The sequence below is a fragment of the Leuciscus leuciscus genome (genome assembly GCF_965113295.1).
Source record: "Leuciscus leuciscus genome assembly, chromosome: 16".
NCBI lineage: Eukaryota > Metazoa > Chordata > Actinopteri > Cypriniformes > Leuciscidae > Leuciscus > Leuciscus leuciscus.
Window position 1 is genome coordinate 15,222,542 of NC_138740.1, and position 27,714 is coordinate 15,250,255.

General features: G+C 40.3%; 1 protein-coding gene across 5 annotated transcripts in view; it reads left to right on the forward strand.

Moving 5' to 3' along the window:
• The window catches only part of LOC309478268 (transcription factor COE1-A-like), a 130,076-nt gene that overhangs the window by 6,368 nt on the left and 95,994 nt on the right, over positions 1-27,714 (forward strand). For all 5 annotated transcript variants that reach the window (XR_014198917.1, XR_014198918.1, XM_082141853.1 and 2 more), the window contains exons 5-6: positions 6,556-6,629; positions 12,503-12,571. Coding sequence is in view for 3 of the 5 variants with exons in the window: in XM_082141853.1 (XP_081997979.1) it covers positions 6,556-6,629; positions 12,503-12,571 (143 nt within the window). In the remaining 2 variants the exon portion in view is untranslated. The remainder of the gene's footprint in view (positions 1-6,555; positions 6,630-12,502; positions 12,572-27,714) is intronic.

A 27,714-nucleotide genomic window follows, 5' to 3' on the forward strand; every position in this document is an offset into this window, starting at 1 on the left:
TTACTGCCTGCGGGAATGTGACTGCAGCTTGATTCCAATTTGTTAGCAAGACTATTACTTTCTAAGTGACTGTGGGAACAAATGCTAATCACAGAGGCTGCTAAAGTGTTGTGCAACGCTAGCACGGCTAAAACACTTACAGGCGACCACTCTGTTTATGTTACGGTGGCAAAAACAGCTAAAACAGCTTTAGCTTGGACTGTAATTAGTGTCCAGATTTGCTGTTAGTGCTCTCAGAGCGGTTGCAGAGCTTATTATTCTGTGGCGAGACTGATTTACTGTTGCAACTGCTCAAGACGCTTGTTATTTTGGTAGTTACTGTCACAGTCAAATTATTAGATTCAGCAGATATGGTAAACATCTCAGAGTTATAGATTTCAGACTATAGTGCTAATTTACTGCATTTGTTGTTGTAACAGTGGCCTAGCGGTTAGCATACGTGCTCTGACACTCACATGTTGAGCATTTCTGTTTCTTTGCAGTTTTTTTTTTTCATGCCACAGATGCGGCTGATAGAGTTTAACTTATATTTATCCTGGAACAGTTGAGTTTAGGAAGTTAAGGGAAGAATACTCAACAGATTTTAGCATGCTAATTTAAAAAACAATAACATGCATTATACTGCAGGAATTTCCCCTCCAAACCAGTTAAGCACAAACCCAGATACCGCAGCTTTCATTGGTCACCTTAGTTCAGACTTCATGAGAGTTCAGAAACATAATGAATGTTTCAGATCGTGACAAACAGTATTGGTTTCTATCAGGATGTGTTACCAACACTACACTGAGGTTAAGTTAAGGGTGTAGGTTGGGGTTAGGGTTAGAATTTGTCAGCTTAAATGTTTTAGTTTCGGGTAGTTGCACTATAACTGGTTTTTGAGGAAAAAATCACACTGTTATACTGGGTTTGTAACTCATAATGGGATGCAAAAGTGAGAATCAGGGATGTGTGGGGCTCTTAGGTGTGTTTGACAGTTAAATCTGTGATCAGCAGCTTCAGCACCAACACATCGTGCTGAGACATCATAGTGCAGAGACAGCAGACCTCCCACGTTCCTCCCTCATCTATCCTTTTTTTTCCCATTTCCTCTCTCATTACCTCCTGGGTTGTTTATGTTTTTAATATGCCGTAAGAGATGTTAGCTGTTTTGCTTGAGCTAACTTGAGCTAAACTTAGCCACTGAATTAGACCACGCCCCCTTTCCAAAACCGTGCCCTTCAAAGGCATGTTAGGCAGACATGTATTGGGATTGGCTTGACAATACCGTTTACTGACAATCACTTTTCATGTACACTCTTAGAAAAAGAAATGTTCCATTGTTGAACCTTTATTTTTTTGCTTGTTCAATCCTCACTCTGTTTTTATAACTCTTTTAACCCGTCTACTCTCCAACTCTCTTCTTTCCGGCCTTGTTTTATTCCCTCGTCTCCTGCTCAAACTCTTGCACTGTCTAGAAGTCTCTCAGATGTCTGTTAGCTGTCTCTAGAAACCCTTCGTCTATTATCCTGTCTGTCTGCCTGCCCAACACTTGCTCTCTCTCTTCCTCTTCTCTTGTTTCTCAGGCTTTATGTCTGAACAGCTGATCAGGGGTGGGGTGGGATACTTATTCGTGAATGCGAACGCTTCTGTGTGTGTGGGAGAACAAAGAATGAAATCACTGCCAAGACAGCACCTCTTTAAAGGTAGCGCAGTGGCCTGGGAAAAAAAGGCAGCCGTGTTCTTAATGGCATGCTAACAGATGATGCCAACTGTGTAGGAAGTAGGTTTCCATGTATTTATAGCGTCTTGTTTACTTGCCTTCGATTTCAGGCGTCACATCAAAGCTGTTGAGGAAAACGCTGGATGAAATATGAAAAGTGTGCTTGGCAAGATGAAATATGTATTACAAGGCATATGAACGTTGAATGCTTATTAATGTGCCCTTCTCGCACTTTGGCAAGCAGTTAAAAACGCCCTAAATATCACGCTTGTAACATTAACATAGGGTAATTTTTAACACGGGACCTTTGCACATTCGGCGTTCCTTCCTAAATCAAAAAGAAACTATTTCCTGTGTTTATCACAGCACTTCCTGTACTTTGATCTCAATAAAAGCAGCCAATGCATTTTAAAGTTATCAAGATGGCACACTTTAAGAGTATACAAAGACTAATTAATCTTTACACGAATCATTTCCATTTGTATGACTAGAGGAATTTGTGACACTACAGGCAAAGCCATTGTTTTTGCATGCACTGGTCTATTTTAAGATTTTAGACTATTTTGCTTCCATAACATGTCTTCATTAAGACTAGTGTAAAGAAAAATACACATTTAAGTGTTTATTTTATTACACTTTATCTATTTGCATCTGTAGATTTCAGTTACACTACATATTTTTGAAGGCTGTTTCCTCAAAATGAGTTTTTCTCTTGAAATCTGAAATCTTCACTTAAAGGTGCTGTATGTCATTTTTTTTTACACCATAATTATGTTTGCAGAGATTTAGCAAACATGCTTGTTTCTCTGAAAAATGCTTCTACAGCCAGTTATTCTACTTTGAAATTAAGTGCGTTCCGTGTTAGAATGTCTGTTTTTGTTTCGGTCTCTGTGGTCCCGCCCGCTGCCAATTTACCCAATAGTATTTCGACACCCCGGGTTGCCATTTGGCGGAAAACACAGCGTATTGCAGCCATGGAAGCCAGCAATCAAACTAGGTCAGTGATCGCTGATTCTGCCTGACCTAAAAGCCTCAGCATCCATCTAAAAAGCTCTATGATCAGTGGCATATTAAAATGCAGATAAATCCACTCATCAACTTACAGTATAAGACTCGTCACTTTCCACTGTCCTTTGTGCTCATTCCTGTTGCGTGTCCTCAATCTGGCAACCCGCGTGTGCGTCGAGTCTGAGGAGAAGGGGGTGGGAGAAACAACCAATATTTTGAATTTGGACTGCAGTACCCATTTCAATCACTAGCTGTCATTCTTACAGACTGCACCTTTAAGTCTAAAAGAATTCTGAACCTAACTATATCAATGCTCAGATTTCTGTTCTGAAAATGTATGCAAATCAGTGCATATTTAATTAGATAATGGACCATTTGCACATTTAAACATAACATTTGAGAACATGCAATACAAAACAGTTCTGTTATGACAACTCTCAGATTGTTTGGCATGGTAATGGATATGACAATGTTGAAATATTTGGTCTTGGCGGAATAGATCTGCTGCTGCTGTTATTGCTGGTGCTGTTGGTTATTGTTGCTGCTGCTGCAGAGCAAGTGGACTTGCTACTGCCAATAAATACACAACACACGGTTGTGTGAGCAAGTAAGACATGCTGCTGCTGCATAATGCTGCATACATGAATTAAGCAGATCTATACAGGTGGAGCTGGGGAAGGTGGAGGGTAAAGCAATGCAACTGCTACAGCAAATGCTGACCAAGTATTTGAAAGTTGAGCAGCGAGCTCATTGGCTACTGATACATCAGCTACGCCCTATAGATAAAGATGTGATTGCAAGGGTGATTGTGATTTAAAAAAAAGAAAAAAAAAAGAAAACCAACATGAATGGCTATTTTAATATGAAAAAACAGGACATTATGTGAGAAAGAATGTGATTTAATTAATCAGAAATCGATCAACACATTTTTTTTTATTAAATAGTAAAAAGTAGGAATGCGCATTAAGAAAGTAAAAAGGGTAAATTGAGTACATGTTGACTTTAATAGCTGGATATAACCCTAATTATATTTTATATCATATCATGCATATCACATTATGCTATTAAGGCACTACGGCAAGTGGAAGAATACTGCTGTTCCTGAGCACACCTCAGCCGGATTGGGCTAAGATAGATTTGGTGTTTATAGTTAGAAATTTGAAGCAGGTCTTTGGACTATAGCAGACAGTGATGCATGCTGTGTACTTCTAGAAGACCTTGGCCCCCATTCCCTCAAAGTGAAAGAAAACCATCTGAACAAATGCTCCGAGCTTGCCAAATCCAGCACTGGCTGTAACAATATCGCTCTCAGTGCCTTTGTATAATGTAAAGTACATCTGAAAGACATCAAACAATGAGCCAATGTATCGTCTATCTCTGGATATTTCTTCTGTCATATTACCCTTTTCTTGGTATATAACTTTGCTTCCGTGTTTTTTTCCCCCCCAGTTAAGGTCAATGTGACAAACTTTTTTTCATGCTGGACAGGCTTGCTGAATAACACCTCCGTTACATGGCAGAGAGTAATGACTGTGCGTAACGGGACAGATTTGCTGCCAGTCGGTATGCCTACGAACGAGATCCCAGAATCTTAGCAAGGTGACACGCTTGGCGTAGTCAAACGTGGCACTGTTCGGAATGGCATACCATGTCCAACACAAGGCTTTGCCAGCCTGGCAGTGCTGTGTTTTGTGTTAAGGAGGGGTGAGAGCAAAGCCGAGAAAATTTGAGAGAAAAATGGGGGGCCGCACCAGATGGTGCACCGTGCTCCAGTCTGGCATCCCAACTGCTCTCTCGCACCCACCTCCTCCAGCCTCCTGCCTCCCCCTACCGCCCCTGTGCCACACGCCACTGATGGTTTGGCACATCATATGCTAGCGTAGGTAGTTTGCCAGTGAACGCATAGGCACTTCACATTTTTACCCATGAGTGAGAGAATCAAAAATGAAAGAAAAAGATCAGTGAATGACTTGAAGAGATTTGCTGTTGGTTCATCTAAACTGTGGATGTCAAGTCACAAATATAAAACAAAACAAATTAACAATCAAACAAATAAATAAGAGCGAACAAAACAACAATGTTTGGAGATTATGCTGATTTACAGTAGGGCCTTTGTTTCGCTAACCTGAAATAGCCTACACAAAAGACAGACATCACTGAATGTAGCACAACGTGCAGTTCAGTAAATGAGTCAGATCTTAATTCACTATCTGCTTTAAGACTGGTTCATTGAGTTTATTAGTTCTTTTTATTTGAGCGAATCGTTAAACTACCAGCCCTGAGCCATTTGCTCTTGTATTGAGGTACTCTGATCGAAACGTATGTTTGTATTTTACGAGGAACAAACTCATTAGAGTCGTTTGCTTGGGGGATCGGAGTTTGTTGCGCTGGATGTTTTTGAATCACTTTAAGGAAAAGGCTCTCAAGAGTTGTGATTCGGATTATACTTGTCGCACCGTATGCTTTGACACAATAACCAGCTCATAAGACATATTTGTTTGTGAACCGAAATACATGAGTCTCGCTGCCTGCATGCTTAACTCACTAAAACAGTTCGTAAGAGTCGTTTGTCAGGTTGTTTGCGTGTTTGTTTACGCTCACTTGAACGTAAACAACTCATGTAAAATATGATTTATTTTTCTATAGCGCTGGAAATTCAGAAGCTGACGTAACGTTCTCAGTACTTTGGCTAACGTTCCTTCTCTCAAATGAGCAAACGTTCCTCCAATAAATGTTCATTCAAAGTCAAGTGTTCTTTAAAAACATTCTCAAAACGTTAACGTTAGCACACACACAAAAAACTTTTGTTACACGTTGGTCATGGAATGTCTTTCTGAAACGTTTGAGTTGGATATTTTTCTAACGTTTTTCTAAACATTACACTGTTTTCTCACATAACCAAGATAAAACTTTTTTTAAACTGGACGTTAAACTTCCACAGAACATTCAGAAATAACGTTCATAACGTAACGAGAATTTTAACCTTTTCAGAACATATTTAGCCTATAGATTACCCAGCTAACAAAAATATATTCTAAAAATGTTTTGTCCTCGCCATCTTAATTATTTTCTTGATAAATATCATGTTTCACACACACTGTATTACATGAGTAAAATTGGTTGCGAAGACTTTTATTATGTTTGATAAATATGTTTTTTCATCGATAGGAATCACTGTCATTGTTTTGATCTCTCCCGCTAGTTAGAATCTGAGCAACCAATCAATTATGTTCCTTATCATCTCCTCCACCTACAACAGGTGTTCTTCGGCTTGTTACCCATCCTTCAAACCGCTCTGAGCTGGTGCTATTGTACATCCCATCCTCTACCACATGTTACCCCACCTCAGCCCCGTGCCCTGTAGAGAGAATAATTACCTGAGCTAGAAGTAAAACAATGAGCCCCTCTTATTGGAGCCTTCATTTCTCACCTTCTGTTTTCCTTTACTTAATGAGCCAAAGTCCTGTGTGGAGCCAGAGCTCTGGACAGCCTGTCCTGAAATAGCCTATTGGAACAGCTTAGACGATTCCCCACGACACATGCTGATATTTATTAAATACGACCAGGCCAACATGCTTTAACGGCAGAATTACGCCTCCTCTCAGTGTGTTTCTCAAGTGAAATTGGCTTCTGTGACTCCATAGTTGAATTTAAGTGTGGATGAGCGGAGGAAATGTTTTTTTTGGAATGTTAGATGGTCAGTGTCAACTTCCTGTAACATATCTTTTGAAAAAGCTTCATGTGCTTCATTTAATTTTGATTGCCTCTTCCTAAAAGATTCATTCTAGTGTTGAAAAAAAACCCTGTGTGAGTCCAAACTGACTTTTTTTTCTTCTTTCTGTTCATAGGCCATCATCTATGAAGGTCAAGATAAGAACCCGGAGATGTGCCGCGTTCTCCTGACTCATGAAATCATGTGCAGGTGAGACTTTTTCCATTACACTTTGTCCTAACCAGGTGCGATGCTCCACATTTCCAAATAATTTGTCCGTCCATGTTAAAAATGCTGCATGTCACAGTGCAATCGCAGTAAACTAGAACATATATGATATTTAAAAACCACATTAAAATTGAATGACAAACTTTTTTTTTTCTTAGTACTGACATTTCCTTTTGAAAATATAAGATATGGTGGGTGTCATGAACAATTCAGTCCATATAAGACCCCAAAATCATTTTAATGGAAGACTTTTAATGGTTTCTCTATTTAGTGGCTTAAAGGAATAGGCTAGTTCACTTAAAAATTCAGTCACCCTTATGTTGTTCCAAACCTGTATGAATTTCTTTCTTCTGTTGAACACAAAAGAAGATATTTTGAAGAATGTTAGTAATCAAACAGTTGATGGACCCCATTGACTTCCATAGTAGGAAACAAAATACTATGGAAGTCAATGGGGCACATCAATTGTTTGGTTACCGACATTCAGCAGAATAAAGAAATTCAAATAGGTTTGAAACAACTTGAGGGTCAGTAAATTATGACAGAATTATGACAGAACTATCCCTATGGCTGTAGTCGGACGCCAGCTGTTTTTTTTTTGTGCTGATTCAGCTTGTCGAATCAGTGTCGGGCCGCCGGTGAGAGAGAGAACTCTAATTGGCTGTTCAGCTTAGCGAACGAGTGCATGAGAATAAAAGCAAAAGTGATGAAAGCGAACAAAGAAGTCAAGACGGTACAGACAGAAGGCTGTTCTAATTTGACTTCATCTTACCTGAGCATTCGAATGCACGAATATTTTCATAATAACACAAGCTGACTGGAATGAAGAAAGTGATCAGCGTGATTGATTTTCAAAATGGTAAGCAAGCGCTGCTTTGTTTACGGTTTGTATATCTGCAGCCCTAGTTTCGGTTTCCCTTTTTGAATGACAAAAATAGACTATTGATACATGCTGATATAGACAGATTTTTAACTTACACAAAGGCGCAGAACGCACATGCTAGTTGACAGCCGCCTTTAGTCCTTTTGGTGTGTTCAAGCGCAGCTTTTTGGCCAAGACGCAGTCGGCGTGAGGCGACAACACAGTCAGCTTTCGCCACCGCTAGTTCTTTGACGTCGGCTTGGTGTGTCCCGGCCTTTAAACATTTCTCTTTTTCATTTATTTTATTTATTTTTGATCAGGCATTACAAAATACTACCCCCCGGGGTCCTATGAAGACTCAATTCTTTGGGCAGACTGAATTGTTCATGACACCGGCAAACCATTGCCGAATTCGGAACCGCATATTATCGTACTACATTTTACCATATCTTTCAATGGCAGAAATAGTAAGAGTAGTATGCTAGTATGCGGTTTCGAATTCAGCAGGTGATTAGCTACTTGCTAATGCTAGTCAGAGGCAGGTGGTATCATTATTCTCATTCTGGAGTATTTTATTGCATGCAAATGATATATATATAATAACACTGCAAACAAGATAATTCAAGTTGTTAATAGTGTGTGCAGTAGAATGTAGACGGTCTTAAAGCTAATAGACATGGACTACCACCAAAATTCACTCTGCGTCCGGATATGCCTACTTCTCTACTATATAGTATGCAAAAAACAGCATGTGAAAAGAGTATTATGTCTGAATTCACAGTATTCATAAAACAGTAGATGAAAAGTACCTGGACTTCCAAAGAGATTTTGAAATGTGCATGTGATGCAAACTTTACTGTCCCATGAGGCCACAAGAGAGGCTCCGTGAATGACAGTGAAGTGACGCAACAGCTAAGTCACATGACTATGGCTACATGGCGGATCGATGTAGTGCATCCAGATTTCATTCATACATATAAAACATACTTTTTTAAAGATCTCAAAGTAAGATCTTATTCAAATGCGGTGCCTTTCGGATGCAGCTTTAGATTTGGAATTCATGAAGTATTTAATATTCAGGTATGATGAACCAATGAGATTTCGCTGTCGGCGGGGCCACCCCTGATAGAAACCAGGTGACTGTCAATATGTCCTTTGGCTTGTTGCTTTTTTCTGTCACCTTGTTAGAACACTAACCAGTACGCTCTAGTGCAATATTTAGTTTCAATTTTATTTGCTCTTATGCGTATTGAGTCGTACGTTACCAAAACAGTATATTAAATAGAAACTCATTTCATATTAATACTATTCAGGTCAAACCCCTAGTGAAGAACAGAGCCAAAAAAACAAGTAGGAGATGACTTTTTCTATCAAATGCTATGTATTTAATTAACATCCAAAGATGAATTTGCTTAAAAGTAGGTTGTGATGATCGACTCGTGCCTATTTTTAGTGGTATTTTAACAGTGCCGCCCACCCTTGTAACCCCCACCCCCCCTCATGAATATCACCCTGATGCCTGGTTAATTAGGACAAGCAGAAACTCATTACTCAATCTGAAATTTCAGTCTGGCCCACTAACAAATGTGCCCCGGCTCACGTGGCGTCCATGAAATATATGGCAGGTTTTACCAACGCATCACGCAACTTAAAGATGTCATATAGGCACTTTCACAATTAAAAAAAGCACCCTTTTTTTTTTACTTTTAGAATTGACAGCTTATGTATATTCAAACCGATGTGGTCCTCATCCCCCCACCTGCCAAATCAGCATTGATATGCCATCGTGAATGTGTGCGTGCGATAGGCTGTATGTGTACCTTCAAACGCTGCCGCAATTATAAGCAGAAAATTAGGCTGTTCACCATTAATCAGCTCCACTAATTGCCACGCACCACCATTAGCCATATGGTGCCATGCCAGCTTGCAAGTGCGGGACAAAAGTGCTTATTCCTATCATTTTAACAAATAGGGGGAGAAAAAAAAACAAGGAACTTGTTTCAGGCTGTTGTTTGTCGCGAAACTGGCCAAAATCGTTCTTCTAAAGACTAAAGTTGTCATAACACAAATCCAATGTCATGAATCAAAGAAATCACGTAAAGGAAACATATGTTTGAGGCGTGTGATAGACATCCTGCTAATTACATGAGCCCGTTTAGACATTTCTTCAAAAGCCGCATCAGGAAGGAAGCGTTAAGATCTAAGATGTGATTTCCTTCGGGTGTCCTGCGGGACGGTCTTGAAGAGGATCAGGAAAGAGATTATAACCTTCTCCACCTCCCAATAAGCTAATGTAGGCTTGCGTTATAATTACTGTAGTTGTGCTTGCTAAAGCAAATGTTAAATTTTTTTCATGTTTAGGGTTTGTTTCTACATGTAAATTTAAATATGTAAGTACACTGTTTGTGCTACTGACCTCAAATAAATCACGTTTTATAGCAACTACATAGCAATGTGATATTAGGGCCAGTGATGTCACACACATTTTTGTCCAGATCTATTATTTTATTAAAAAATATATTAAAATGCAACATATATGCAATGACTTGAATACACCTCTTCTATGATGAGCATGTTTTAATGTATTGTTATTTTTTTCTTACATTTTTTAACTAAGTACAGAACTGCTACAATACTTATTAATATATTTTAAAAAAATTAAGTCACGTGGTGCAGCCAATATGCAGAAACATGCTTATAGACCCTTATGACCATGTCAAGTTCAATAATTCTCTTAAAATATCAGATAATTTGTACTTGTTTTATGACAAGGCAGAGTTAGAATAATAGGTTGTAAAATGTTGTGTAGTGTAACTCTTCAAAACAGTGATATTAATGAATTAATAATTAATTCAATAATAGTACAAAAAAAAGTCAAGGTAAAAAGTTATCTAACACACACACACACACACACACACACACACACACACACACACACACACACACACACACACACACACACACACACACACACACACACACACACACACACACACACACACATATATATATACATATATATATATTTTTAAAATAATATTTGTATACATATACATGCATTCATTGATTAGGAAAGTTTTACTTTTTACAGTACATGACATTTTTAGGGTCATTACGTTTGAAATTTTGTTGAAAATGGTGTAAAAGTTTTTCAAAACCATATGAAACCAACATGGTTACAAAGGGAAGAACTTTTTCTTTGTCATTGACCCATTGACTACCCATAGCAACACCCTGGCAACCACCTACAACATTCTTGCTTTTTGTAAAAACCCTTGCGAGTTTTGCATAGGAAAATATAGTTAAAAATATTTGTCTTTAATTGTTTTGAGTGTGTATCTACGAATTTGTCCGCTCAAGGTTTCGTGTATCAGGAGCTAAACCGTGACTCCCATGGGCGCTGCCGGATTTGATCATTAGGCTCCTACAAATCTTCTTCCTGCACTGTATAAATACACACACACACACATAGATTCACAAACACACACACAGAGGCACTGCAATCCCTTGTTTCAGTCCTTTGGGAGGACACTGACCTAGTTGAGGAAGCCTTGCAGAAGGAGGGGCGAGAGAGATATGAGATGCAGATAGAGAGAGAGTGAGAGAGATTTTAGCCCTCTATTCATGATGAGTTTCTAAAGAAAGACATTCATCATGCATACCTGAAGAAGTGTATTATATAAATCACACATGATTCCTCATGAATAAGCATGGTACATCATAAGATACGATCTCCTGAACGCTTGCAGTCCATGAATGAATGCTAAAGTCTATTGGAACATCTGAAAACTGTGTCATTGGAGAAAATAGGGAGCTGGGAATGAGGTAACAAGAGAAACCGTAAGGCGAGAGGGTGGAAGCAGAGAGAGTTGTGAGAGGAAGAAAAACTGAAGGGGGAAGGACAATGCCAGGGGTGTCATGTGACAGTTTTGTCCCCAGCCCTTATTCAGTGTCCTACTGCCATCTGTGCGGTAGAAATGTGATGCCGGTGGTCTCCAAACCGCCGCTGAAGCCCCTCACACACCTTCAATTCTCCTCTTGTCATTCTGCTAGACCTTCATCACCTATGCAAATGCAAATCTTTGGCCAACTCGCACATGCTTAACGTGTTCTTATGTTAATGTGGTGGTAGCTAACTCCAGTACTCAAGGGGGCGATAGATTTAATCAATAAGTCAATAAGACATAAAAAAAAAAAAAAACAACCTTATATACTTTCTCAATACATGTTTCTGCTCTTATTGTGCATAATTCATTGCTCAAGAAAAAAACTATAGTAACTTTCCTTTTTTGGTGATGTCACCAAGCCCTCTTTTTAAACCACTCCCATTTAATCATCTTTCATATAGGCAGCGTCCGAAATCGCATACTCTTGAGAAGGTACTTATTTTGAATAAGTATTTACTTTGCGACTGCAAAAAAGTATGTTTTATATAGTATGAGTGTGTGTAGTATGAATGTAATCCGGACGTTATATATTCGTCATGTTGTCATAATCACGTGACCTACCAGCGTTAGTTGCGTCGCTTCACTGCCATTTACAAATCCTCTCCTGTGGCCTCATGGGATAGTAAAGTGTCCATCGTATGCACACTTCAGAATCTCGCCAGAAGTTGTAGGTCATCTGGGGACTTTTTGCCTACTCTTTTATGAGATCTGTGAATTCGGATATACTAATTTTGTCACATATTACTATATAGTAGGGAGTTCTGCGATTTCAGATGCAGGCATATAAATTACTTTTCACCATCCAATTAGATTCCTGTTGGATAAAATCTAGTCTAGCTTCTGTATTTAAGCATTTATGTTGATGTTCTTGCATTGAGTGTTTCTTTAGCAAACTGTTATACAATAAAATTGCATTAACCTTAATAGTCAAAATACAAATATGACATTTCCTCTGGACAAAAAATGCCCAGGATGGTCTGTATAGTAAATGTCTTGATGTTATACATGATGCGTTTTTTAACTGGTATTTTCTTTCGTCCCTTCAGTCGTTGTTGTGACAAAAAGAGTTGCGGGAACCGAAACGAGACACCCTCCGATCCCGTCATCATCGACAGGTAAGAAATCTCTCCCTCATTAACACTTCCTAACACTGTTGATACTTTTATTGTTATCATCATGCTGTTTGAGGCTGTGTTTGACGTCACGTTTGAAGTAGTTCTCAGGACACGCTGGAGTCTTAAGGCCGTCACGGTCTGCTGTGTGTGTATGTTTGAGTCACTTGTTAGTTAAATGCTCTGTCATGTTGTTTCTTTTGTTGCTGTTTCTTCACTATGTTCTTTTTGTTGTGGGATCAGGATTGGTTGAGTCCAAACACTTAATATTAATGTGCCATTTATTGCTGTCTTTGCCTGAGTAAATTACAGGCCCCAAAGGCTAGTCTTTGTGTTAAAAGTGTTGAGTGAGTAATTTCTCTTGAGAAGATGTTTGACAGTAAACATGTAAGCAATTTAGATAATATCTACATGGTATGTACTTCAAATTGATATCTGGCCTGGTTCTGGATTATGGTTCCCCCTTCAGAAGTACAAAAGACAGTGTTCTTGGTCTCTTTATTTTGTCTTAATGAAACCCACATGTATAATGGGCTGTGAAACAATAGACGCCAAAGACCCCTGCCCCCCCCCTCCATCCTTTCTACCCTGTTCTTGCCATCTCTCCCGATCCCCAAGGGCATCGCTTTCTTCCACCTAACATTCATCTCTTTAAATCCAAATTGAAACCCCTGCATCCTTTTTGAATGATGTAATTGTAGTTGTAATAATGTTAGCATTACTGCTAATAGGATTTTTAGCAGTGCTAAAGATTTCACAGTCCTTAAGGTAACCTTTTCATTGTCGTTAATGTTGCTAGCTTCAGGCTAGCTTTGTGGAGTTATGTGTTTTGTAATGTGGAAGCTATTAGCCGACGTCTAAGGGCATTTACTTTGACAGGTCATGGTTCTCGGAATTGAGCAAAACAATCTTTTTCCCATTGTGTTGCAGCAAAATGGTTAGCAACCGCTACGCTCAATGAAAATTGTTAATCGTCCCTTTGAGACAATATATATAGGCACATAAGGTGAACGTATCAAGCGCTTATTAGCCGATTTGAAGAAAATCAGCACTGAATCGCATTTTATTTGGTTTCACTGAAATGGCCTTTGCTGGAATATTTGCAGCTTCTTAACTTCCCAAGATGCCTTTTTTTCTTCTTTCCATAATCTGCCCGTGACACTGGGAAAGGCCACAAATCAAAGGTTTATCTCAGTGAGAATCTATTGCCGAAGGGGAAAAATGACTTGATTTACACCACATGGAATGGTGCGTAAGAGTTATTGTGTGCAGATGACCAGACTAGGTTGATTTGTAACGTTTGTCAAAAGACCGTTCAGGCTCATTTGCGAAAATTAAACCCCACTGAGAAGAAGCCCCCCCCCACACACACACACATACTCCCACTATCGGGTCTCCCGGTTCTGCGCTGCATGTTTACTTCGAGTTTAGACAGCAGTCAGTAAAGAGTTGGACTGTTGTGGCTGTTCGGTTTCAGCCACTGACCCGTTCCTGCAGAATGGACTCAGGTGTGACCGGAGATGCTCAGCCGACCGCAGTCGGACACAACAGATCTGCCGCCCCCACTCACGTGTTTGTGGGCAGCCGACACAGTTTATGCTTCACTTGACCAGAACGGGTCAGAACTCTTGGGAGCCAGCTGTGGCTCCCTTATACATGCTCATACGCCTTTAAACCTCAAAGCAAAGAGGCTCGATATGGACACAGGCTGATGAACCTGCCGGAGGAACTCATGCGCATTGGTCCCATGTGCAGTGAAAAGGTCCACTAGAAGGTCTTGGTAACTTCAAGGCCATCAACAACTTTTCTTTAAGTGGGAATCCAGGCATCTTATGATTCCATTTGTGACTTATGAGTCACAATGGCAACAAAAAATTATTTATCAATGCCTAGTATGTCACTCTTTTGGAAAATACTGGGATTCTGGGATGCTGCATCATGAAAGCCGTTCTGAACAAAATATATTATTAGTTTTTTTGTGCACATTATATTTGTTGTCCCGCACAATACATCAATGTAAAAGCATTCATAACACCTCTATTCTGCATTAAAAAGTGTGTAAATGTGCCTTGACATGATATATAATATACAGTATGTAGTCAATATTTTTCAAATGAGTGTAGCAGCCACATGGCACTTCTTTTTTTTATATCTCTAATGGTTTGTCTTGCGTATTTATCCTTTCACTTTAATTATTAAAAATGTATTTAGAAGAATGCAGAATCGAATTTGTGCAGCAATTTCCCCCTCAGTCCTACTTAATAATCCTCCTACATAATATGTCTTTGCATATACAATCTTTTTTTTTTTTTGCCATCAAGTTTTTTTTTTTTTTGTCATAAAGGTGAGAGTGTTTGGATGTTGTGATCTGATCTGATTGTGTCACTCCTGATCTCTCGTCGCATGATTCTGCAGCCCAGAGAAATGGGTCACGCAGGAAAGAACAAAAAAAAAATAAAAAGGTGAAAAAAAGAAGAAGAAAACAACCTAATTTTTGGTGCGTATTCTTGGCAGCTACACGTTTTCTCACAAGCTCAATGACAGCGCCTCGATTATGACTTATTATTTCTCCTAAACACGTAACCTAAAGAAAAATAAATCCCAGTTCCGCCTTTTCCCTCTGAGTTATTTAGCTTGGTTAATAAGGGCTCATTAGTGCGCACTTCTTTCAACGAGCCGATTTGATTTCACACCAGTAATTAGTCTGGCTATGGTTAATTCTGCTGGTTTTGCATTGAGAGTGATGCTCTAATTAGATACACAAAGAACACAGCTAATCCAAATCTGTGTTAAAAACACTAATGAACCCTTATTATGCTGTTAAAACAACTAATTTCATATTTACTAAGATTTGGATCGTAAACAACATCTGTAAACAAACAATATCCACCCTCGCCGTTTATCGGCTAATATATTTGACCGAATCGTCCAACTGCAGGTTGTTGTTAGTCCTTTTGATTTATTCACACAGACAGGAGGAATACCACTAATCATAACCCGTTCACAGAATCCGAAATGAACTCCACTGTGCGCTTCGATTTACGCCACACGTAATACTTATTTATCGAAATCTCTTTATTTGTTTTATTTGAACCGATCCCTCTCGCATTCATGTGTGTGTGTGTTAGCGTCTCTAACTGCAATATATAGTATAACATTAGCGACTCCTAAGCTGGGCCATATGTTCCTCTCGGCCTCTCCCTCTCCCGGACTGACCTTTCATCGGCTGTGTAAGATTATTTCCAATACTTTAATCCCGTCTCATTGACATGGACACAAAGCACACTGACATCTAATAGACGCCTCCTCACTTTCTCCTTTCTTCCTCTCGGTTTAATCACTTTCAGTTCAGGGCCTCCACCCCCACCTTCCTCCACTCCAACCCCTGCAGCCCTGGACGTCTATTGTTCACGTCTCATTTTATTCCAGACCCTCCCTTCTCACTTCTGTTTATGTTTAGGGTGCCAAAAATCCCTCAGATAAGTAGCCATGTCCCTAAAGTTAGCTTTAGGAGAAACAGTTTTTAATTCTATTCAAAGAGAGCTCTGTGTTTGTTTGAAGGGAAGCGATAGCGCACCGTTTTAAAGAGGACGGCGGCATGTCAATTGGTTGCAAGTTCTTTTCCGGTCGGCCCGTTTCAAACATCTCCACTTACGAGTCGCCTATTATATCTGTGATGTTAGATCCTCCGGCGCAGGAGGGGTACGTGAACGGGTGCGCGTCGTTTATACGAGTGAGATTGTCCTACTGATGTGTTTTCTGTAACGCACCACCGGACGTTACTTGAACACTTTGCCGTCAGGCTTTCTCTGAGGAAGTAGTGCTCTATCCCACTCTGGGATCTTGCGGTGATGCGGTGAGCCCACGCTGGGGGATGTCAAAAGCTGTCAGAGGGCCGGCGAAGATTGGAATGCGAAAGTTCCCGTGGATACCGTGGGACTTCCTGTACCCCCAAGACTCGGTTCTCAGCCCCTCTTGGCTGGCCTGACTCTCAACGCTCAGAGCTCAACATCTGGATCTCTGTTCTCTAACCAAAACAACATTCACAGAGTTGATGGAGGGAAATGGGTCACCATGCCCTTGAATTTTACATTTAATGGCCTGCTGAAAAAGTGCAGCTCTAAGCTAAAAGTTCACGGCGCCCTGGCAAAATAGATCTCAAATCACATTAACTTGCTGTGCAACGTGTTTGTTAGATTTTTGGATTTGGATTTGGACAATTGCACAATTTGGACATTGTGACATTTGTTCCAAAGAAAGAAGGCCCAAGCAGTTCAGAAAAAGAAGTGTAATTTTGGCATCACTACACCATATAAATGAATCCTGTTTTCGCCACACTGTAAAAAAAAAGTTGCTGCCTTAAATTTTTAAGCACAAAAAAAAAAAAATCAACATTTCAACTTAAATTACATTAAACTGACTTAAAAAAATTAGTCAAATTTTGTATAACTTATAAAAAGTTGAAAATTGCTTAACTTATTTTGATGAGTTAAATCAATGTAAAAACATATGTTGTCATAACTTATTGATCGTAATTGAAATTTGACATCTTACAATTTTGGCTTTGTCAGCATTTCAATTTTGACTTTATATCTCAGTGAGACTTTATTGTATTTGCTATTTTCTTTCTTTCTTATTTCCTTCTTTCTATAAACTGCAACAATATCTCACAGTTGCGACTTTATTTGTCGTTCTTGCAATCTAATGGCAAATTTGTGATTGATTATTTGACATTTTGGTGAATTGGTGGCAAATTTTTTATGAATTTGTACAATCTCATTTTTATGTTTTCGTCTGATATGCTTGTGCCCCCAATGACAGTTATGTTTTTAAATCGTGCGTTTTATACGAAATCTTCACCTATGTTTTCCCTTGAGAGAACGGGTTGTTCTTGTCACTTTATTTCTTAACACTGTGACATTTTTTTTCTCCATAGTGTTACTTTAGATCTCGTTTTATCACATAGTGTGACTTCATTTGTTATTTTAATTTCACAATTACCTGCTTTATTCATTTTTACTCCGAGGCAGAGCCACGTTTCCATACTAAGCAGAATTGCTAAAGTAATTAAAAGTAATAATAATAATAATAATAATAATACAAAAAAATCTCCCCCTGACTGATTATCAAACATTACCATTTATAGTTAATGTGCTGAACTACACCTGTGGTTACTCCGCTGGGACACATGTGTGAACTTCATAATGACTTCAGAAATCCCCCTGACACCCATTAAAATCATTGCAAAAATTAGGTTAGAGGTTAGTAGCTGAGAAAAGCATGTCCATCATTTGTTTATAGGGGTTTTAATGCAATGACATTCATTCAAGTACTTCTTTAGTGTCCGAATACTTTTTGGGGCAACCGCCTGAGAGTTCAATACAGACCACACCAGCGGGATACTACTGTGACATTAATGGTTTAATTAGCAGTATCTATTTCCCAGCACGCGATTGTCTCAAATCAGACTGAGGCGACCATTGTTAGGTTAATCCTGTCCAGATTGGCCTATTGAAGAAAAGAAGAAATACAAAAAAAGTGGCTAGTGTGAGAAAGAGTGACAGAAATCAGAAAGCAGTGAAAGGCAGAGGAGAGAAAGAGGCGAATTGAATATCCGTGGCTTGTTCGAATGCGATCGGCTGTCATTGTAGCGCCGTGAGGTTCCTCGTGCTTTCTCAGTGCCAGTTCTTTGTGACAGGCTGCGTGTGGCCCACTTAATCCCAGCCAGGAAAGACGATAATAACAGTGTCGCCCTCTACCTCTCCAAGTTAATATACGGTTAACGACTTCTAGTTCACCGCCAACAATCCTATCATGCGCCTGGTTGACCCCTAAAGTGGCGTACGCATTTGTCTGTGTGTGAGCGTATCCGTCTCTCTCTCTCTCTCTCTCAACTTTCTTTTCACCGATACATCAGCTCATGTTCTTTACATCACTGTTTTTTTTCCCCTTATTGCTGTTCAGTTCAGTTTTATTTGGTTCTTTTGAGCAAATCTTTAAGATCTTTATAGCGAAAAAGCTTAAGGTAGCAGAATTGTCGTGTGTGTCCCATCAGAATTCAGGCGAGACCCCGTCTCCCTCGCTGCCTCGAACATCAGTAAGAGGATTGAGTGAGTGTGAGACCTGTCAATCAAGGCGTCTGAATTCAACTGTCAATCAATCAGTTTCTTTAGCTTTCCTATTAGCATAGATTTTAGATGGTTCATTTATCTGTCATGCTGTATCTTATTACCGAGTTTTGGTGTACTGTACTTCGTGATTTATTACGTTTTTATTTAAAGCGCTAGGAATGGAATCAGGAAATGACGCTAGCTCAGTTTGAACCTGTGTTTCCACACAAGAACGTGTTGGGTTCATGATATTGGGAAATCTGCAACTGACAGCAAATCCCAGCTTTCTCATGAGAGACATATGTTTGAAATTCATTTTCAATGATTTGTTTTATTCCAGAGAGCTCTGAGAATCACTTTTTCCCGTGGTAAGGTGTTCTGTGTGTGTGTGTTTGTGTCTGTGTGTGTGAACATCGGAGCTGATGATCAGGGCTTCCTGCTAACTGAGATTTTGACCTGAACTCAGAATGGCAGACAGGATGGACCACTCCTAGGGCATTGATGTCACTTCCTTCTTTCTGTTACTGTTGTGCAGGTGCAAAAGAAAACAAGTGTGAGAGAAATACAGCTTGTTGTCAACATGTTTTTCATATAATCATATTTTAATTAGATTTATTTTTCGGTAGGTGGCAATTATTCCTGTTACATTCATTTACATTGATTCTATTTATGTCACCATTTCTATTTACCTTTCTTTATTTATTAAAATCACAGTGCCCGTTGTACTGCATACTGCAAATGTATGCAATACATGAATATGCTTTATTTAAAAAAATAAATAAAAAAAGAATGTATTATGCATGCAATTCAATATTTCAAACAGGCGTTGTTGTCACATTACATTATTTTGCATGCTTAATTCAACAAGTTTCAATTAACAATTATCATATTGAATCTAAAACAGTTATTTTGCATTTTAATGCAATTTTCTATAAAAAAAAAAATGACTTGACTATTGGGAATCCAATTATATAATATCACTTCCAGTTCATCTGCAACTCTGGGAAATGGAAGGTCAAGTCTTTTGCGTTGCATTGTGGGATGTGTTTTCATACTGCACTTTTGTTTTTGCCAAACCTAACAGGTCATCTAGGTATTCTATGCACAAAGTATGCATACTGTGCATAGTATGTATACTATATACAGCAGAAATTGCACTATGATTAGTATTCTGAACATGACCTCTGACCTATTCTGGCAGACATATTACAACATTTAAAAAATATATTTTATTCCCTCAGTTGAGTCAGACTAGGCACCCTTGTTTGGTTTGCATTGCAGAACTGTACTAAGTAAACTATCTATTTATTCTATTATTCTCTACAGGATAAAACACCACTCCACGATTCAGAGCAATAATTTAGACTTCTGCTTAGTTTGATGTTGGGGCCGATGTGGATCGGAGCCTCTCTGCTGGTCTTCCCCTTCCAGCATGTGGGTGGCTGTATTTATTCAATGGGAATTTTAGGGACTGTAACTGAATAATTTATGAATGTATAATGTATGGGATCCGCAAGCTCTCTGTACCCCCGCTGTGTTTTGAGTGTCTCCTTAGCCGGGATCCCCCTGTGCTCGGGGCCCATTGTTGTGTTTCGATTCCACTTCCTGTGGGGAAAGGTCACCCGTGGCTCTGAGAGAGAGAGAGAGAGAGAGCAGTGAATTATTCATGCCATTGACTTTGTGTCAGAGAGAGAGAGAAAAAAACTGAGAAAGAGAGAGGGGAAGAACTGAAGATGTTTTATTCATTTATCCTATTTTGAATCCCTTTTTGCACCTTCCATCATTAGAAAGCTCAACATTTACATTTGATGCTAATTCGCGATAGTCCCCCCCAGATTCCACCCGAGTGTAATTCTCACACCACAGAATTTTTTTCACTCTTTTTTCGAAAACTCAAACAATAATATGTGACAAACTTGTAATCTGTTTTATCCCTGAAGTTAAGCAGTTTTGAATGGATGGCTTGTTTGTGAATTAGTTGCCAGAAAAACCAGACAAACGAACCTACTAGCTTCACATTTGCACTTTGTGTGGCTCTGCGGTGGGCCTAACCAAGTGCCCTGAGGCGGTGTTTAAAGGGGCGGCAGGCACACACTACTCCAGAGCCAACCTCTTGGAGCCATAAGGACTGGAATTGAAGTAGCGATTGGGAGAAATGGCCTTGCCCCAGGATATGTTGCACACAGATGTGTCCCGATGTCCCTGCGTAACCAGCCCCCCATTATGCACCGGGCAATCGGCCCACTAGAACAGGGAGGGTGGTATGTGTGTGAAATATCAGGTGTAACTGTCTGCCTATTAAACTTATTTTATTCTTTTTTTTGGTTTGTTTTTCAGACATATACAATTTTATGAAGGCTTTGTAAGCACGATACTTCTTTCAAAAACATTTAAAAACCTTACCAACCCCAAACTTTTGAACAGTAGTGTATTTGTAATTGTCCCGAAAACCATCATGCCAGAATACCACGGTATCACCCATTTGATACCGCCACTGTATGGCCACAGTACGTTTTTGTATGCACAAGTAGAGGACATCTATTGCATCTACTGGCTGATGGAACTGTGGTTTGGATTTGGGTGCCAATGCAAAGAGCTACTCTCACTTAATGGTCATTAATATCACCGCCAGAACACCCCTCCCTTTACCTGACCTGAGAGTTTACGTATCCATGAATGGACTGCTGTGTGACCATCCCCCCCACAGCTCCCAAATCACTACCACGCACCCACCCAGCGCTCGACCCGGTGAGTTTGCATTAGTAATGCCATTAAAATGAAATGGACGCTGTTGGCCAGGAAACCCAACCACCCTTTTGCTCAATAGACAGATTCAGTCACGTCCCTCGCCCCTCCCGGCGTAATGGCCACGTATAATTTCCCATCGTGAGGCTGAGTGTGTGTGAGCTTGTGCACATGTAATTTCATTAGGCTGGTAAGTGGTAAACATTCCTCGCTCTGTTTTTTTTTTTCTAACGTAATTTAGCAGAACTCTGTGTACACATCGCTAGCGTATTTTGCTGCCGCGAGGAGGGCTGTTTTGAAATCGGGCTTTTGAAGCATCGCTCAGAGAGTTCTCTGCGCCGATCTGTGCTGTCAGGACTTCAAAAGCCCGCTATAAAGATGGCTCTCCATCAATGTGGCATTAATTTCCATACTGCCTGCTTCTCCATCGCTTTAGAGGGAAGCATGCGGGGTGACACTTGAGATTTTAACTTTGCCGACTTTGACAGAAGGCTCCAAAAGGGGTATGATCCACTTGCTTGCTCTGGTAGTCTCGGGGTGGACGACTGGTCTTTTGGTACTGGCCTGGTCTCGCAGTGACAGCGGGGGTCTGGGGACAGCTGGACCTTGGGGAATCGATGGACTGTCACCATCCAGACACGGCATGATGGAGGATGCCACTGTAGCTGTCAGTCTCGACTGTTTTCTTTGCGCACACAAAAAGGACCGAAGCCATTTTTTTTTTTTTCTGCAGATAAATGATAAAGTCATGAAAGAGCAGACGAAAGCCCCCTGCATATTCATCTCCACCGGTTGGTGTCCTCTTTGCAGATACCTGTGCTTTTTTGCAGTTATGTTAAGAGGAAGGTGACATGGAGGTGTCCTTATTATTCTCCACCCTGGAGGTGTCTGGGAATGTGTATTTATGTAAGAAGCTTCAGTGCCAGCGCCTCCAGCTAGTAGGTCCAATATAGCCCTGAAATTCTTTTTACTCGCCTTCTTCCTCGATTTAGCTTTTTTGATGGAGGAGGGGGTCGCTGCAGAGGAAAACCCTCTGGGGACGGTGGGGAGGGATGATTGACAGGCCGTACGCTTGGCTGTTTGCAGATTCTTCGTCACTCGCAGAACTAGACCCCAGCCCCTGGTGAATTCCTCCCCCAAAAAGTTTCGAGCCTCCGGAGTTCAACATCTCAGTTGGTGGGGAAACTTCAGACCCATAACAGTCATTGCAGGTTGCGGGGTGAGTTCAACTGAATAGGTCGTGCTGAGAATGTAAACAAGGTGTAGATGTTGGCGACGTGTGTTGTTAAGTCACTCGGGTAGCGAGTCAGCACTGCATTGAAAGAATCTAAAAGTGGGGGAGGCTCTGGACGTGGCGGTCATGCATCACTCCATTATTAATAGCAGGGTCTGGATAAAAACGCAAACCTTGTCAGATTTAACGGATGGCTGCGTCCACGCTGCAGGCCCATCAAAGACAGGCGGTGGGGTGCTGGAAGACCGGGGCACTGCCAACCCTAAACGAGTGCGTTTGTGTGTCTCAGTGTGTTTTTACGGCACTACCTGCAGGAGGAAGCCAGTGGTTAGGGTTGCCAGGAAAAAGAGCTCACGCCGTCAAAAGGGATGTTGCATGATAAAACATGCCCTCTTTTCCTCACAGAACACAATGCTATCCAATTTATATTGAGACACGGACACATTTCCAAACAGTACCAAGTGCATAATAAAAAAAAAAAAGTTGTTCTTCAAAGCATCTTCTATATGGGTGTTTCTTGAACTATGGGAACTTTTGACCTTTGACCTGAAACTTTTTATACAAATACTAGTTTAGATACTAGTAGATACTAGTTTATTCTCTTTGTTAATGCATGTACATATTTTTTTTTTCTTTTTCTGAAAGGCATGATCATTTCCACTACAGTGTAATTTTCAGTAAATCTCAAATGATGTATTTTACATTTTGGTTCCCTCTACTAACATATCTATATATATTTTCTGCTAAGGCTAATTTAATAACTATAATCTTATGGATCCTAAATACACACAGTTAAATAACATTTTCACACTTTTTGCTTGATTGGAAACTATTTTTATTACATATCAAGTCAAGTCATCTTGATTTATAAAGCTCTTTGTACAATACAGATTATTTCAAAGCAACTTTAAAGAAATAACAGAAAAAATATTAAATGATGCAAACAGAGTTAACTTTGGCTATACAGCAGCTCTAAAAGAAAGTAGGGTCATTGTTCAGCTGAACTCAGTTCAGTGTTGATTCAGTTCCGTTGTAAAGATCATGTTATTAAATTAGTTCATTTCATCTATAAAGCAGTTCTGCAGAAAACAGGGATGTCATCATCCAGCTCCGTTCAATTCTCATCCAATAAATACAACAATATCATGCATACATACTCGTACACATAATCTTCACTGTTGAAACTTTGGTAAACATGTACACTAACATTGCTACCTATTAAGGGCATGTTTGCTGTGAAAATGATGTCACAACTGCTGGACAGTCGTGTATTTAAATTAATGCAAATATTTGTTTCTGACAATAAATATTGAGATATTTTTGGTCTTTGTTTAGATAATTATAGTACATTTAACATGTACTGTACTAAAATTTTACATTTAAGGGTAAAAAATACAATCAAAAAAAAAAAAAAAAAAAAAAAAATGTAAGTAAAGTTTCTCCCCAAGTAAAAAGTAAATGGCTCACAAATAATTTCACATTGATTGTACAAGCTTATATTGAGTCACCACATCCACTTGTTTTGCTTTTGATTCACATTATTTTGATTCTTCACAGCTACTGTAGAACCACATCGTAACAGCTTACTTAAAAAGCATAACCCAGGCGTAAAAATTGTTTTATCAAGCTTCCCAAAGCCTATAATATGACACATTTCTTGGTCCTATTGATGGGTGCAGAAAGGTCTTTAAAGTGTGTAAGGGTGGGCAGGAGAGAGCCAGCCTAGAGCTCTGGAATGAGCCACTGGTTCAGGGTGGGGGACTCCATGTGTCAGCCTGTCTGGACCGCTTTACCGCTGGGTAATTAACAGGCGACCGACACCGCAGCTCATCTCTCTGTTGATCTTTTTTCTCTCAGACAACCTGACACAGACTAAGCAATGAATCATCTTCTAATTGTGTGGTGGCTCGATTTCTGCTTGGTGACCAGGGTTTGAGTTCGTCTTGAGTTCTGCTTGGGTCATTTCCCAAATGTTCTTTTGTCTACGTTTCATTGATGCACATTATGTTATAAAAAAAGAAAAGAAATCCAGTTATCCAATAATGTCATGTCTTAAAATGAATCCGTTTTTGCAACCCAATCATATTTCGAACTTTAATACTGAATATCATCTTTCTTAGAAATACAACACATTACTGAAGTCAAGAGGAAGACCTTTCCATCTGTGTAAGGTGAAGATGTCTCTTTGGGCCTGTTTTTCTAGCAGTCGCCTCACATCCACGCATGCCATTTCTAGCAGTTCCGTGAACTTGGCTTATCGACTGCCGCCGGCACCACGTGATAAAGAGAATATATAAAACCTCTTTTCACCAATTACATGCCAGGCTATGTGATGGCAATGCCCTAAAAAGAGAGCAGACTGGTGGCGAGTCAAGCCGACCTCTGTCTTTCAACACTGGATTGGAGCACTCTTTCATCTTCTTCTTGTGCTTTTTATGTGCTTTTGTTTTTTGGATGTCGGTCCGCCGTAGCCGCAACCACTCGAAACCGAAAAGCTTTGCCCCCCCTACCCCGAGCTTCTCAGCTACAAAAACAAGGTGCCCTCCTCTTTCGGTGCCATGCGAGCCACACAGCTTCATGTCCTCGGGCGCTTCCCTCCTACAACTGAGTCACAATGAAAGGAAGAATGCCTGGAGTCCGCCACAGCTGCCACTCCTGCTGTTCGGGCCAACTTTAATGCATTCACCCTGCGCTGTCGCCACCCCACCCCTCTCGACGACACCGTCTGACTGTCAGTGTCTGTAAACAAATCCGAGACGGCGATAAAGAGAGAACGCCGTAAGCCTCTCATTTCAGCGTCTTCATCAGGGGGAATTGCCCGTCCTTGATGTGAGATGATGTCATGTATCTGGCCATGCCGTCGACCCCTTTGTGTGGATCAGTGGGCTCTTCCTGTTCGACAGGTCTGTCCGGCGATCGGCTTAGAGGGTGTTCGACAGACGACTTCCCCTCCAAAGCGCTCCAGGAAGAGAAGACCAGTGTCCCACTGTGCACAGCATTGTTGTCCCCATTGTGGGCCCCTGCTCACTCTGGGCCAGCTGCCCTGATCGATGGCCTTATTCATCGTCTTGGTTGTCCCCGACAACACGCAAGACGGCTGTACAACAACAAACATACCCTGAGACGATGGGCTTAAATCATGAGTGCACTTGAGGCACCTAGACAGAGGGCATGCGACCAGGACTGGGACGTATAGAAAATATTCACAATATATTTGCCATTTGATTTGTGATATAAAGTTGATTAACATTGTGGATATGTTGAGTAACAAGTGTGTTCATTATATAGTACTATAGTACATAATATAGTATTTTTTCTTTGTTGACTTCAGAAAAAAACAAGTTTAAGATCAAAACAGCATATTAGCTCATGGTACAGCGACGCCTCGCACAACTTTAACATCAAATACTCTTCATCGATTGGGATTAAGTGATAAAGGAAGTCACGCTCTTTTTGCTTCCCATTCATACTAGAAAAAAAGACATGTCCACCCATCTACCTCCTTGGGGCAGAGTAAGAAATGAAGAGACATCAAAAAAGAGAACCCTGCAGGTTTCTAATTCAGTCAAGTAAGGCACTCCCCATGTCAGCTGTCAGGCAGGAAGCTTATCCGGGGGTCAAGGGTCACAACGCTGCTTTCATGAGAGCACTAATCGATTAGCCGTCAAGGCATTGCCGCCTTGCTCAAGTGGCAAGACCGATGGCGGGCCACCTGGGTCCCATTTTAATAATTGCTCGCCACCTCCTCCTGTTTCTCCTTAAGGGAAGGGGAGATGGGAAACGCAGTGAAAGTGAAAAATAAATAGCAATAAAACAAACCACTCGCTCTCTGCCATGGAGGCGCTGGCAAGTGCATTGCGGTCTGTATTGATTGGTGGACACGGGAGGAATTGTTTAGTCAGAATTTTCCCTAGTGACCCTTTGGAAGGTTAAGCCCAGAGCTTTCGGCCCTTCATCCAGTTCAACTCATTGTGTTCGGATCTTGTGCATTGCAAAGACGGTGGTCCATAATTCAACATCTTGGTATGCTAACTAGGCTAGCTCATTAGCTTCCGGTGTTCTAGTCTCTCTGGACGTCTCTAATCGAGAAGAACCGCTTATGAGCGGAGGATAAGAATCCCATCCAAACAATAAACACGTTCAAAGGCTAACATGATGAGACACATGTATCTCGGCCTGTTGAAGGAAATGGCTACATTTCCTCTGTTGACAAATGTCAGAGCTCTATGAGATAATATGAGGAAGTGGAGTCATCCATCTTTCCTGAGGGCCTGTGTCAGGAACGCTGTGTTTATATCGGAAGAGTTTTCATCTCAATGTTGCAAGTTAGTACAAATAAGTAAAAAGTGAAAAGGGACATTTTTAAGGTTTTGCAGTACATTATGCAGTTAAAACATGGTACAACTGTTGTGGTGTTCAGGGGCGCTTCCTTTTCAAACATGATTTCATTTCAGAGTGGCTATAATATAATGAGTTATAGCTCTGACATTTTTATTCTTAATTGGTGAATGAGAGCTTGGTCAACCATTTTTACAACAGAAATCCCACGACTTGCCGTTCTCTTTAATAGCCGTGTTTTCATTTAAAAAAACAAAAATAATTCTCAATCAATTGTTCTGGCACATTTAGATGGAATTAAATCACATCTATTCCAGAGCTGGGCCGGTGGGGTTTAAAAAAAGATGCCTGTAAATGGCCATGTCAGGATGGCTGATTTTGTTCCTGCACACACATACACACACTGTGATGCATAGGGAAGCCGGATCGCTTAGGATATATGGCACTGGCGATTAGGCGCTAATAGATTGCTCAGTCAGGAACCGTAGCTTAGGCTGCCATTAGCGCCACGTTACTGACACGAGCCTCACATCGCTGATGTCACACGGTCAATTGGAGACAAGGCAGGGCCCATCCGTCAAGCATTTAGCACACCGCTTGTTCATCTCCACCATCCGATGGCTTTATAGTCCTTTTCCAAAAGAATAACACTGCTCAGTCAACAGCATTAGCATTAATGTCATGAGTGTTTTCTACTTTTTTTTATCCGAATCTATTAA